At 46.2% G+C, this 12,696-nt stretch overlaps 1 protein-coding gene across 1 annotated transcript; it reads left to right on the top strand.

Moving 5' to 3' along the window:
* Positions 1-816: 816 nt before the first annotated feature.
* Positions 817-10,607, top strand: LOC113994576 (ATP-dependent RNA helicase DDX19B). The gene is made up of 12 exons (XM_027733786.2): positions 817-931; positions 2,008-2,056; positions 2,432-2,485; positions 3,345-3,480; positions 5,289-5,381; positions 6,025-6,127; positions 6,658-6,772; positions 6,921-7,098; positions 7,481-7,718; positions 8,763-8,925; positions 9,560-9,751; positions 10,139-10,607. Exons 1-12 carry the CDS (start codon positions 875-877, stop codon positions 10,198-10,200), a joined length of 1,440 nt encoding a protein of 479 aa, XP_027589587.1. The 5' UTR covers positions 817-874; the 3' UTR covers positions 10,201-10,607.
* Positions 10,608-12,696: the final 2,089 nt, after the last annotated feature.

A 12,696-nucleotide genomic window follows, 5' to 3' on the forward strand; every position in this document is an offset into this window, starting at 1 on the left:
AAACAAGGTTCAAGGAAGGGAAGAGCAGCCCAGTGAGGAAATCCCACAGGCTCCTCCCACACTTTTTTCCTTTCTACTTTCCCTTTTACTCCCCTTTATTCCAGGAGCTTTAAAGAACAGGTTTGATACTAGGTCTAAGCCAGATCCTGCCCTACAGTAAGAGACAGGACAGAAGTGACTTGTCCAGCTTCTGCCACTTCTACACCTCTGTGACTCATCCTACAACTTCATTTTCATCTACACCTCTGTTCCAGAGACAGAGCTGCTGTTCCCTCCCAAATGTCACAGCGTCTGTGTGATTTCCTTCAGCCTCACCTCCCAAAGGCACTCCATTCCACGGGAAACAGAAGCCCCAGCCCCACACCAAAGAGGGGGGCAGAGCCTACATCAGACAGCATGGCAGAGTCTGACCCCAAAAACCCCACACCACATGGGGGACTGAGCCCCACATCGTGCAAGGCACAGTCTGACCCTCAGACCTTTCCAAGACACATGGGGAAAGAGCCCACACCAGACAGCAGAGCCTGACCCACCCCCACACTGTATTGGGATCCCAGCCCCACATCACACATCCCAGCCTCCCACCACACAGGGGTCACAGGCCCCACAAGATAGCATGGCACAGCCTGACCTCCCAGCCCTAGACCATACAAGGGTCCAAGCCCCAGCACTAGATCATACCGGGATCACAGCCCCAGCCCCACCCCACACTGCCCAGACCCTTCAAGCCCACTGCCCCCGCCACACCCGGAACGCGCCGCCCCCGGAACGCGGGTGCGCGGCCGCGGTTGCCCTGGCGCGGGCGGTGCCGCGCGCGCGCAGGCGCCGCTCCCGCCCGGCGCCATCGCGGCTGAGCGGCCACCCCGGGCCGGCCATGGCCACCGACTCATGGGCCCTGGCCGTGGACGAGCAGGAGGCGGCGGCAGAGTCGGTAAGTGCCCGCCGAGGGCTGCAGGAGCTCGGGATGATCAGGCCCAGATCAGCGGCGCGGAGCTCCCGGGGCCGCGGGGCCGCCTTCTCACAAGAAAACAGCGATCGCAGAAAACCCTTTTTTCGCCCCATTTTCTGCCGCGGGGGCAGGGAGGACCTCGTGCCGTCACGGGGATGTCCCTGGGCTTGGGCTCTTCCTTTAGAAGCAAAAAAAAAAAAATCCCCCTTTTTATTTTTTTTTTTCATTTCTTTTCCTTCATCTGTTTTTCGCGTATCCAAAGGGCAAAGACGTCCCTGCCCTCCCCCTCCCCCTCTATCCATATACAGCACCGATTCAGGCACCCACTGAGCCTCAGTTATGTCTTCCAGCATCCAAAAAAAAAAAAATCCCTTTTTCCTCTTATTTTCTTAGGATCTACAGTTGTTCTAACCATACTGTGTTTTCTGTTTTCCCCCTCACCCTCCATCCAGACACAGCACCGTTTCAGGCAGCCACCCAGCCTCAGCTCTTGTTTTCCAGCTTCCAAAAAAATCCCTTTTTGTCTCCCTTTTTTTTTTATGATAAGATGGTGTTTTCCTGAGCCTCCAAGTGCTGTATTGGGCATGGAGAGCGTTCACTGAGCCCCTGGATGTGGGGAGCACCCTCGGCGGGCTGCTCTCCCTGGCATATCGCAAAGTGGTGAAACAAACTCATCCTGGCAGACCTTGTGCCACCCGGGAGTGTGCTTGAATCCTGTCTCCGTCTTGGGATGTTGATTTTTTTTCTCCCATTTTCCATCAGCAGAGCTATTGGTGGAGACTGAAGATTCTGGAGAGAAAACACCTCCTTCTTTGTATTGTCATTACAGATTAGAAAACCTTGTATTTCTGTTAAAACTTTTGCTTAGAAATAGTTGTATTTGCCTTAAAACTCTTGAAATCAAGTTAATCTCATACTTTCATCCCTTCCCATCGAGCAGGGTTTGGGCTGGGGCTTGTGCAATACTTAATAAATCCAAAGCTCAGGTTTTCCCTTCTGGAATTAGAATGTAGGAAGCCTTTGAATTTCTCTGATTTTGTGTTTTTCCTCATTTCTAGCTGAGCACTTTACACCTGAAGGATGAAAAAACCAAACCAGATGCCAATGGTGAGTTCCAGCTGCTCAAGTAGGCTTGAAATGGAACATTTTCCCGTGGGGTTCCAAGCGCTGCTGCCAAAGTAAATTCCTGATAAATAATGAAATTCCAGAAGAGGGGAAGACAAAGCTGAGGTTAGACAGCAGCAAAGACTAAATATTTTGCTGTCTTCAGGGAGCTCTGTGAGCAGAATCTGTTGGTGTGGTTGATAAACTCCACTTTGAGCTTGAACTTGGGTTTTCTCTGCACAGCAATGGAGCAGGGCAGTTGTCATCAGGAAAAGGAGCTGTTTTGTAGCTTTTCCCACAATATTCCCAAGCTCCATGGGTGTGGGCTGTCTCTGAGGCCTGACCTCATGTGTGCCCCCCAAAACTGTTTTAATTTAGGTGCCGTTGTCAAGGCTGACGACAACGTGGAGAAGACAGAGGATGAGGAGAAGGGTAAGTGCCTCCTTGAAAAATGCTTTGTCAAGGAAATTAATATAATTATTAATTATAGTTATATTAATCTAATATATACTTAAAGTAAGTCTGCCTTATGTCCCAGGACGGCTGATCTTGTATCCTGCCCCCAAGGACTTAATTGTAAGGCATGTCCTTCCTCCATAATACTTTCAAAGCCATTGTGTTCTGTAATAACTTGGGAGACTCCTGGATTAGTGTGGAGAGAAATAAGGGTGTAGCAGTATCCTCAAGGCAGGACTGGATACAGGAGCAGTTGGATGACCTGGAGCTGGGATTGCTGTAGCAACCAGCATGCTGCATTTATGCAGTGGCTGTTCAGAGGTGGGTAATGGCTCGGAATCTCAGAAGGTGGTTTTAGGAAACAGATTTAGTAGCAAAACCCCAAAGTGCAGTGGTTTAACCTCATTTTGGTCTCACTTATCCTCAGCCCTTGCAGTGTTTCAGTCCTGGAGTCTTTTAAAGTACCATTTATCCTCAAACTTCCCTTAGAAATAAAAATAAAGCCCTAAAAGGTATCTGCCCATGTGTCACAGTGAGGCTTGAAGGGGCCCTTTACCCTGTCCCAGATAGAAACTAAGCTAAAATGTCTTAGATAAGCAGAGTTCTGGATCTGTTAAAGTCCTCTCTAAAACAGTGCTCTCTTGCTTCATCTTCCTGGATGTTAAATGTGAATCCCTGGGATCTCATGATGTCTCATCCAGGAAGTTAGGGCTCTTTAAGCCATTACCCTCTAATGAAGAATTTTGTCCCTTTTAACTGGCTCGGCATTTCAGTGGGAGCAACACCTGGAACAGGCTGGGATTGATGGATCTATGTTTTCTACCTCCTTTCCCAGAGGACAGAGCTGCCCAGTCCTTGCTGAACAAGCTGATCCGCAGTAACCTGGTTGACACCACAAATCAGGTGGAGGTGCTGCAGAGGGACCCCACATCACCCCTCTACTCCGTCAAGTCTTTCGAGGAGCTGCGCCTGTAAGTGCCTGCTGGGATGAGCCAGAGCCTTCTCCGCGTGGAGCTGTTGAATCCTGGGACCAGAAATATTAAACAGGCTCCCTTCTGGCTGTATTTTTCAGTCAATTTTAGGAAGCCTCAAACTTAGGGAGAGCAGCTATGACTCAGTTTTGTGAGACTGACAGCAGATGTGAGTTTGGAGCCCATCAGGTAGCTGGAACCTCTCCTTGTGTCCTGAAAAATTCCCTGGTTGCACAGGAGATACCACTTAAATGTGCATGGATCTGTGTTTCAGGTTACTGCCAATTTGTCATTAATAAATGAGCATATCATTTGTATTTAAATGCAAGGAGAGTTGTTTTATCTGGGTGCCTTGTGAAGGTGTCCAGCTGAAACAAGCAGTGAATAGCACAAAGAGAAAAGCTTTTCTCTCCCAGCAATACTGGGTTTATGTACTGGAGAGACCAGTAACATTAGTATTTTCTGACGCTTCCCATTGAAAACCTTTAGCAGTGCAGCTTTCAAGTGATATCTGTATTTAAGGCATGTATATAAAATAATGTGCTAAAGAGTCTGTCCCATTAGATTGTTGTGGTTACTCTGATCTCAGGTTTGTTGCTCTACAAGTTCCACAGAGAAATGGGAACTGAGGAGCCTTCTCCCAGTGAAATGTCAGGATGCTGTTTTGCTTTGTTAATGTTAGTGGTTGAATGTGGACAAAAAAAAAAGGCTGACGTCCTGCAGTGCCTGTTAGACTAATTCCTGTATTTCAAAAGGCAAACAATCCCAGAGAGTTAATGACGGGGGCAGCCAGACTAATTGAGTCTTCATTTTGTTATGACTCGGTGTATCCTTGGCAACTGGTGCGGAATTGGGCTTTGTCTGTCCTTGCTTGGAGCAGCACAAGGTTACATTTTCAAAGAGCTTTTGTTCCAGCCATCGGTGGAAAGTAATACAGCATTTTTGCAAAAGCATGTTGTGCTGAGTAGGAAGTTATTGTAGTGGGAAATGTGGGCAGGAAACCTGTAACCTGCTTTGAAAGGAGAGCACTGGCAGCATCCAGGAAGCACTTGGGGATCGTCAGCTGAGACTTTCCAGCACCATAACCTGGACTGAGGTTGTTCAGGGATCTCCTTGTCTACACAAGTGTCTGATGAGAGTAGAAAGGTCCCTTGAGAAAAAGCAATAGGTGAGAATTTGTTGACCAGCAGTGTCACCACACAGTTTTGGGTGTGAGGGCTGAGTTGTACCCATGGATCACAAGGTGTAGTCACAGCAAACTAATTATCAGTCGTTTCCCTCAGCCAGCATCGCTCTGATGTTCCACCGTCAGTTGTATTACCGAATCCACATGACCTAAAGTCCTTGCAATGATCTCATGATGTTTCTCTTCATCCAGTTCCTCACGTACTGAGGTCACTTTGTCCTGTGTTTGAGTCGTCAAGGAGTGATAATTTTGGCACCAAGATTAGGCATGGCTGAGGAAATGGGATTGGCCTGAAGGACAGGATTAATGCTTTCTGCTCTGGGATTCCTGGATAGTCTGAAAAGCTGCTTTGGAACAAGCAGTTCTGGCCTTAGACACAGGGTTTGCCCTGGAGCTGTGACAGGCAGGCTGAGTGGTAGATCCAGGGGTTCTTGCAAAACTTCCTTTCCAGATTTCCTGTGGTCACTTGTAACTTCCAGATGCTGATCATAGTTGCTTCACTGGTGGGACTGTAGCAGGGACAGCCCTAGGTCATCTTGTCGGGCTTTTTTCTCACCTTTTTCAACACAAATGAAAACCAAATGTACTTTAAAGGTCACGATATAAAAATTCCTATTTTCAGGAAACCACAGCTCCTGCAAGGAGTCTATGCCATGGGCTTCAACAGACCATCTAAGATCCAAGAGAATGCCCTGCCCATGATGCTTGCTGAACCGTACGTGCACATTCTTCCCGCTGTCTTCCAGTATGGAAGGATTTGAAAGGCTTAGCGTGCTTTTCCTGGACTTTGGATGGGAGGTGGTGATGGGGAAGCTGTCAGGATATGGACTAAGGGTTCCCATGCCACATGTGGTCATGAACTATGTGACACCAGCCCTGGATTTGTCATTTTCCTAGGGCCGGTACCAAACGCTCAGTGCTGTGGTGTTTGGCTGTGGTCAATCCCATTTTCCTCATCATTGGGGAGAAATAATGTGAAATAGCTCAGAAATCCTGGGTGGGTGGGAATAGCTGAGGTTCTGCACTGCCTGCGTGGCTGGTTTTCCTTTCTACAGCCCTGAGCTGGAACATGTAAGGTACTGAGACACTGGGGGAGACATGAAATGGAAAAGTACTGACAGATAATCACAGTTCTCCTTGCAAATCTCCATAATCGAGAGATGTTGACAGAGACAGTTGGGCAGGAAGTAATTTCTACCCCATGGAGTGTAGCTGGCCAAATTAGCTGCCAGTCCAGAGCAAGGGGAAGCCTAACAGGTACCAAAATGCCACACACTGTGTTTTCTGTCTCGCCCAACCCTGGGATTGTGTTGTTTGTGGGGTTCACCCTCTGAGCCTGTGTCTGCTGTGCCCTGCAGCCCTCAGAACCTGATCGCACAATCGCAGTCCGGTACTGGCAAGACAGCTGCCTTTGTCCTGGCCATGCTTAGCCGTGTTGAACCCGGAAACAAGTATCCCCAGGTGAAGTTTCTAGGATGTGGCTGTTCCATGATGGATATCCTGTGGATGGGGCGTTCCGTGGTGGTGCAATGCCATCTAGTGAAGAGCCTGAAATGTAAATTCATGGCTTGATGGAGCCATTATCTTGTTTCTTCTGTAAACTGCTTAACGGGGATGGACATTTGGGGATCTGTTAAAATGCCTTTAGTGCAAAAGGCGTGGATTTTGCTCAAAACTTATTCCTTTCAGTCCTTCCCGTGCATCACACAGGATGCCATTGGTCTCTGAGGAGTTAAATCATTCTGGGAGGAATTAAATCAGAGAAGTATTGCAGGCTCAAGGGAAAGTGGATTTGGGATGGAAAGAAAATATCTGACAACAGAGCCTGGAAAGGGACTTTTTTAACCCAGTTTCCTTATGGGATAGTCGAGAAACTGTTCAGCTACTTGCATGTTTTCTTGAGAAGAACTTCAGCAAAGATTTTAAAAAGCAAGTGTGACAGTGTTGCCCTGGATGTTGATGATCTCAAACTTGTTATCCTGTCCCTGCAGTGTTTGTGCCTTTCCCCAACATACGAGCTGGCACTTCAAACAGGAAAAGTGATTGAACAGATGGGAAACTTTTATCCAGAGCTGAAACTTGCGTATGCTGTCCGAGGCAACAAATGTGAGTAGGGGGAAGTGCCACCAGCAGGAATGAGAAAATAATGTTTCTTAGGTGCACCAGGAGATGAAATAGGCTGGATCAGAGAGGGGCAGAGCATTTCCCTATGTGCACAGCCATCCTACAACAGCCTTCCTTTCTGTCTTGGCAGTGGAGAGAGGGCAGAAGATCTCGGAGCAGATTGTAATTGGCACACCCGGCACCGTGCTGGACTGGTGTTCCAAACTGAAATTCATAGATCCCAAGAAGATCAAAGTGTTTGTCTTGGATGAGGCCGATGTGATGATCGCGACCCAGGGCCACCAGGACCAGAGCATCCGCATTCAGAGGTAGGGACTTGGACCATAGGGACAGCAGGGCTGGAGTCTTGACTGGTGTCTTCACTGATGATGCAAAAAGATTAAAATTATAGATTTAACACTAATTCATATTAGAGGCATAATGTCAGGGGATGACAAGCAGTTCCATTTCCTTATAGAATAAAAAGATTGTCCCTGGAGCAGGGCTTATTCCTTTTAAGAAGGCAAGTCTGGGTGCCTCTGGTCTGTGAGGGAGTGATCAGGGGTGGGTAAGATTAGTGTTAGTCTTTCCAGCCTCTGAAATACCTGGTTCCAAGGTTATGGTTCTGCTTTCCCTGCAGCATTAATCCCATCAGGATATCAGGAGATGATGGTGGTATGTGGGAACTCTGCCCATTTTCCTCTCTTGCAGAATGCTCCCTAGGGACTGCCAGATGCTGCTGTTTTCAGCCACCTTTGAGGATTCTGTGTGGAAGTTTGCTCAAAAAGTTGTTCCTGACCCAAACATTATCAAACTGAAGCGCGAGGAGGAGACCCTGGATACCATCAAGCAGTATTATGTCCTGTGCAACAACAGAGATGAGAAGTTCAGAGCTCTCTGCAATATCTATGGTGCGATCACCATCGCCCAGGCCATGATCTTCTGCCATGTGAGTGCTTCCAGGGAATGTTAGTCCCAGTGACCCCTGCCCAAACCATTCTACGATTCTGTAGTGGTTGCTCGTGTCAAAAAACTGGCCAGACATGGTTTTCAGAAAGAAACCGAGAACATAAATTGCCCTTTTCGCATCTCTGGCTTCCTCTAAGAGTGAAATCTTGAGAGCCAGGTTAGCACTGGCTGGTTTGTTTCCCTGGGATTGTCCATCCAGGAGACCACACTGGTCACTTTTACTCCTGAATAGTCATTTTATTTCCCGAAGTCCTCTGAAACAGAGTAACACACAGTTTTCCAAACCAAAGTATACTTGGAATTACTGCAGGGAAAAAACCAGTGAGGTTGGAAAATGGGTGAAAATCAGGAAGAATGAGGGATGGGGAATTTTTTTGCTTCTGTGGCTGATACAGAGCTGTCCCCTCATGTAATTGGGGATACATCTCTGGAGTCCCCCTGTGGATCATACTGAGACTTTGTTTTCTTTTTTTGGAAGCCACCATAACAACTTTTAGGGAAGAACCCGTGCTGACAGCACAGAACAGCCAGGTAAAATGAGCTCAGGGTAAAACTGGAGTCTGCTATAGCAGTTTGCTTTTAGGCTGTCTCAGGACATAATTGGAGCTCAAAAAACTGCATCATAACTGGATTTAATTCAAGGCTGCGTAGAGCCTTCGTGGGATTTCACAACTACATTGAGCTCTAACTCTGCCATTTGCCAAGCTGAGTAGTTGTGTTTTTGTGACCATTTACGTGAGTTTTCAGTGTACATGTGTCATACCAGTCTCCAGCAGATTGAAATTCAAGGAGGAGAGGACAAAGAAAAGGTGTCCTTTTCTTAATCAAGGGCTCCTGTAGGGGCAGAGGCCCATTTTCCCCATTGTGATACAGTTAGTAACAGGGAGGGAGTGGGCACAGCACTTAATAGCCGTTTCCTTTTGAGACACAAACACAGCTGCTGAGCTTCCAGTGTCCCCCAGAGAGGTTTATTCCTGCTTTCCAGCATTAAAACTCCCTCTCAACTTTGGGCTGTGTGTTCCAGACTCGGAAGACAGCGGGGTGGCTGGCAGCAGAGCTGTCCAGGGAAGGCCATCAGGTGGCCTTGCTTAGCGGGGAGATGATGGTGGAGCAAAGAGCTGCTGTGATCGAGCGCTTCCGAGAGGGCAAGGAGAAGGTGCTGGTGACCACAAACGTCTGTGCCAGAGGTAGGACATGGTAGAGCGGGACCAGGGCAGGCTGGAAGGCAGTGCTTCCTAACACAACACACCCCTGGCCAGCTCGCAGGGAGAATTTCCCTCCTCAGATATTCCAGTCGGGACAAATTAGTGTCCTTACAGTAAAGATACCTGTGGGCAAACACAGGATTCCTTGTTGGCTTCCTGCAGCTTGAGATGGAAAAGTCCATCCTGTGAGAATTTCCTGCTTCTGGCACCAAGCCTGGCTTGTGCTGCTGACCCTCAGGGTTTGCAATAAACATGCTGAAGTATAGAAAGCTGAAAAATAGTGAAATCCAGTTCACTATTCCAGTAGGAATTTGTGTTGCAATTTGACATCCTAGAATAGTTAAGACAGGATAGTCTTTGGAAAAAAAACAAGTAGTCCTTGGAGCTTCACAGAGGAGCAGAGAATTTCCAAAATATTTAAGTGCTGGTTAAAGCATCTCCAGTTGCTTTTCCTTTGGCTGTTTCAGTGGGATTTTCTGCACTAACTAGATGGTTTTTTTATTTCCAAGTACCCTGTGAGGATATTGCGGAAAAGCTCCATTACAGAGATTGAGGAGGCTGTTCCCGCTCTAAAAGGATTTAAATGTAGTTGTATAACATGATTTCTTTTTGTCAGGGATCGATGTAGAACAGGTCTCTGTTGTTATCAATTTTGACCTTCCTGTGGATAAAGATGGGAATCCAGATAACGAGACCTACCTGCACCGGATCGGCCGCACCGGTCGCTTTGGCAAGCGAGGACTGGCCATTAACATGGTGGACAGCAAGCACAGCATGAACATTCTCAACAGAATCCAGGAACATTTCAGTACGTACCCCCAGGCTTTCTCCTCTCTCTAAAATCGTGGGATTCCTGCAGAATTCTCAGTAGCTGGATGCTGAGCAGATCTAATGGGCGTTTGTTGAGCCTTAAACTGGTGGCAGAGGAGCACAGCAGGTGTTTGGTGTAGTGTCACTTGGGGTTGTGGCCTGCTGCCTGTGACATAAGTCAAGTGGTGTTTGCACATTCCAGAGGTGGGTAACACTGGAGTACCCAGATGGGCCTCTGATAAAAGGAAAAAGTTTTAATTTATACTTTTAAAACCCAACTGAACATTCCCTGATAAACTAAAACTCCTCAAGTCCAGCTAAGGAGAGCAGCGTTCCCTTCTCTGTGATGTGTTATGAAATCTAACTTATTTCTCATCTTTCCTAGACAAAAAGATAAACAAATTGGATACTGATGACTTGGATGAAATTGAGAAAATAAATAACTGAAATAGCTGCTGGAACTGGTGTGTGCCCTGCTGTGGAAGCTCTCCCACTACAATTGGATCAGCGTTTGGATTGGCACAGCCTCTCGGCTCGTCCCGAAAAGGACTCTTCAAGATATGAGTACACAAAAATTACCTCATTTTCAAAATTGCAGTTGGACTTCAAATTGTGCAACTATGGGGAGGAAGAGGAAATGTTTACAGAAGCTTTTAACATTTCTTAGTTTAGCCTTAAAATGAGATGATCTTTGGAATTCTGAGAAATACACTTGCCAAAAGAGGGGCAATATGGAATTATCTAAAATTTAAAAAGGAAAAAAGAAACATTATTGCCTTTAATTGGAATAATGTGCAGCATTAACCTGATCAGTTTAAATTCAACAGCTGAATATATAATTGATATAAGTAAAGAAAAAACAAAAATCCAAACAAGGCAGCTGGTTTTTGGCTAAATACTCAACTTATACAAACTAGGATGTCATTCTCTTGGCACTCCCCTGAGCTCTTTAAGTCTCATTTCTGGCTTCCTGATGGATTTGCCCTGCTTTTCCTTACGTATATTGTCCTGAGGATGTTTCCAGTAGCTCCTACTTGCAAACACAGGTGCCGTGTTGCTTTTGCTGGGCAGTATTTTCTTTTCCCTTGTCCTGGATTTGTTGGAATGGCCGCTCCCTGTGACAAGGGGTGGTGGTGACATGTTTAACATGGCTAAGGTGTGGGTGGGTGGGGTGGGAGGGGCAATATGAAGGGAACTGTACTAATTAATTGTCTGCTTAAAATCCTCTCTGTGAATTAAATTCCCCCATGTGATTCAGTTCCCTATGCTGTGAAACTCAGCATGGATAATGTACACAGCTGCTGGGCTTCACCCATCAGTTATATAGGAATAAAAGAAACAAAAGATCACGATAGCCTGTATTGACCAAGAAACTTACCTTTAGAACACCAAGTTTACCTGTTACAGTACCAGAGTTTTGAGTTAAATTGCTCAGCCAAATTGCAGGTGGGAAGTGCTCCATAGTGCAAAATAGGTCATTGGTCCCTGCCTTGGGGTGTTCTATGGATGAGGTAGGAGTCACAATTCCTGGAGAAGAAAGGATTTACACCTCCTGTGTGTTGGGACCATTCTCATGTGCACAGCTGGAAGCCTGTGGGCTGTTGCCCAGCCCAGTTTCCAGGAGAAGGAGGCTCCTGAACTAGAATTTAGGGTGCACAGCTCACGGCCCTGCTACTCAGTGTGGGAATCATGTCAAAACAAATGTATAAATTGTAAATTTAAACTATGACTTGTTTTCTTTGCAATTCTGGCCACCATATTCTGTTCAAAGACAGGAACATGGATCCTTTTACCAAGTAAAAAAAGGCTCATTTAAAATGTACCTAAAATTTTAGGAAATTGTGCACCCTTTTATCAATTTGTATAAAAGCTTTAGTGAAGAAAAAAAAAACGCTTAAAATTAAACTTTTTGTATTCTGGGGTGTATCTATTTTTATTCTGTTGGAATCCTATTTAAAGTGGCAGGTGAGTGAGTGCTTGCCTGTCGAGTGGAAGACTTGATTTTATCACCTACTTTCCCAGTACAGCTGAATGACCTGGTGACAGCAGAGTATTGGGCTGAATTGTCATGGAAGCTGCTGCTGGTCCTGTGTGCTGTTTCTAATGTACTTTTAATTGGAATAAAGAACACATACTGAATGATCCCTTTGCTGATTTCTTGCTTGAATGCTCTGTTGGTGTTTAAAAGCCTCGGGTAAGGACATTCCCAGGAGTCATGGTAAGTTTTCTATTTATGACCACCTCATTCTGTGACAGACTGAATTTCAATGCTGAAATCCTTAAAAGATTCCCACAAGGAACTTTGTTAAGTGATGTCAGACAATAAATGAGGTCAGATAAGTATTGTTATTCCTCCCAGTGCTTCTTGTGCTGGACTTTTTGCTTCTAAAACCTCCCCAGAAGAGTTTTGAAGGGAAGAGAAGGAGGACTGAGGAAGAAAATAGTTGTTTTCCCTGCACTGTGCTTGCCTAGGTAAAGACTTCATGTGGGTTTTGGACAAAGAAATCATTAAAATGCTCATCTTTGGAGATGCTGTAATCTGGGTGAGGTGGTTAGAACCAAACTCATCCAGCTTTATCTTAGATATGCAGGAGGAACATCCTCCAGCATGAGAAGTCCACTGTGATCCAGGTTATTATGTTATCTTACTCTTCTGTTCTTGCTTAGAGCATCAGCCCCTGCACTTTCACATCTCTGTGGTGGTCCCTGTGTCTGATAACAGCTTGTCACTGATCCAAAGTGCTTCCTCCCTCACTGCTGTGTTGTATCCAACACAGGATGGAGATCCAAACTCCAGGAAGGCCAGTGCAAGGTGGTGTGTAGGGCAGCTGACTGTCCAATGGCTGATCTGGGCAATCCCTGATCTATCTGCCATCAAATTAAGGGCATTTCTTAAGAGGAGATGTGACGGATAAACCTCCAGCTCACATAAATCATTTGAAG

Source organism: Pipra filicauda, unplaced genomic scaffold (assembly GCF_003945595.2).
Source record: "Pipra filicauda isolate LSUMZ 115617 unplaced genomic scaffold, ASM394559v2 scaffold557_size342763_pilon, whole genome shotgun sequence".
Taxonomy (NCBI): domain Eukaryota; kingdom Metazoa; phylum Chordata; class Aves; order Passeriformes; family Pipridae; genus Pipra; species Pipra filicauda.

What these genes read in the sequence shown, in the direction of transcription:
- LOC113994576 (XM_027733786.2), top strand. Translation starts at nt 875, where the DNA reads ATGGCCACCGACTCATGGGCCCTGGCCGTGGACGAGCAGGAGGCGGCG. An exon ending in CAGAGCATCCGCATTCAGAG is followed by an intron (nt 7,099 to 7,480) that starts GTAGGGACTTGG and finishes CCTCTCTTGCAG; the next exon opens with AATGCTCCCTAGGGACTGCC. An exon ending in AGGCCATGATCTTCTGCCAT is followed by an intron (nt 7,719 to 8,762) that starts GTGAGTGCTTCC and finishes TGTGTGTTCCAG; the next exon opens with ACTCGGAAGACAGCGGGGTG.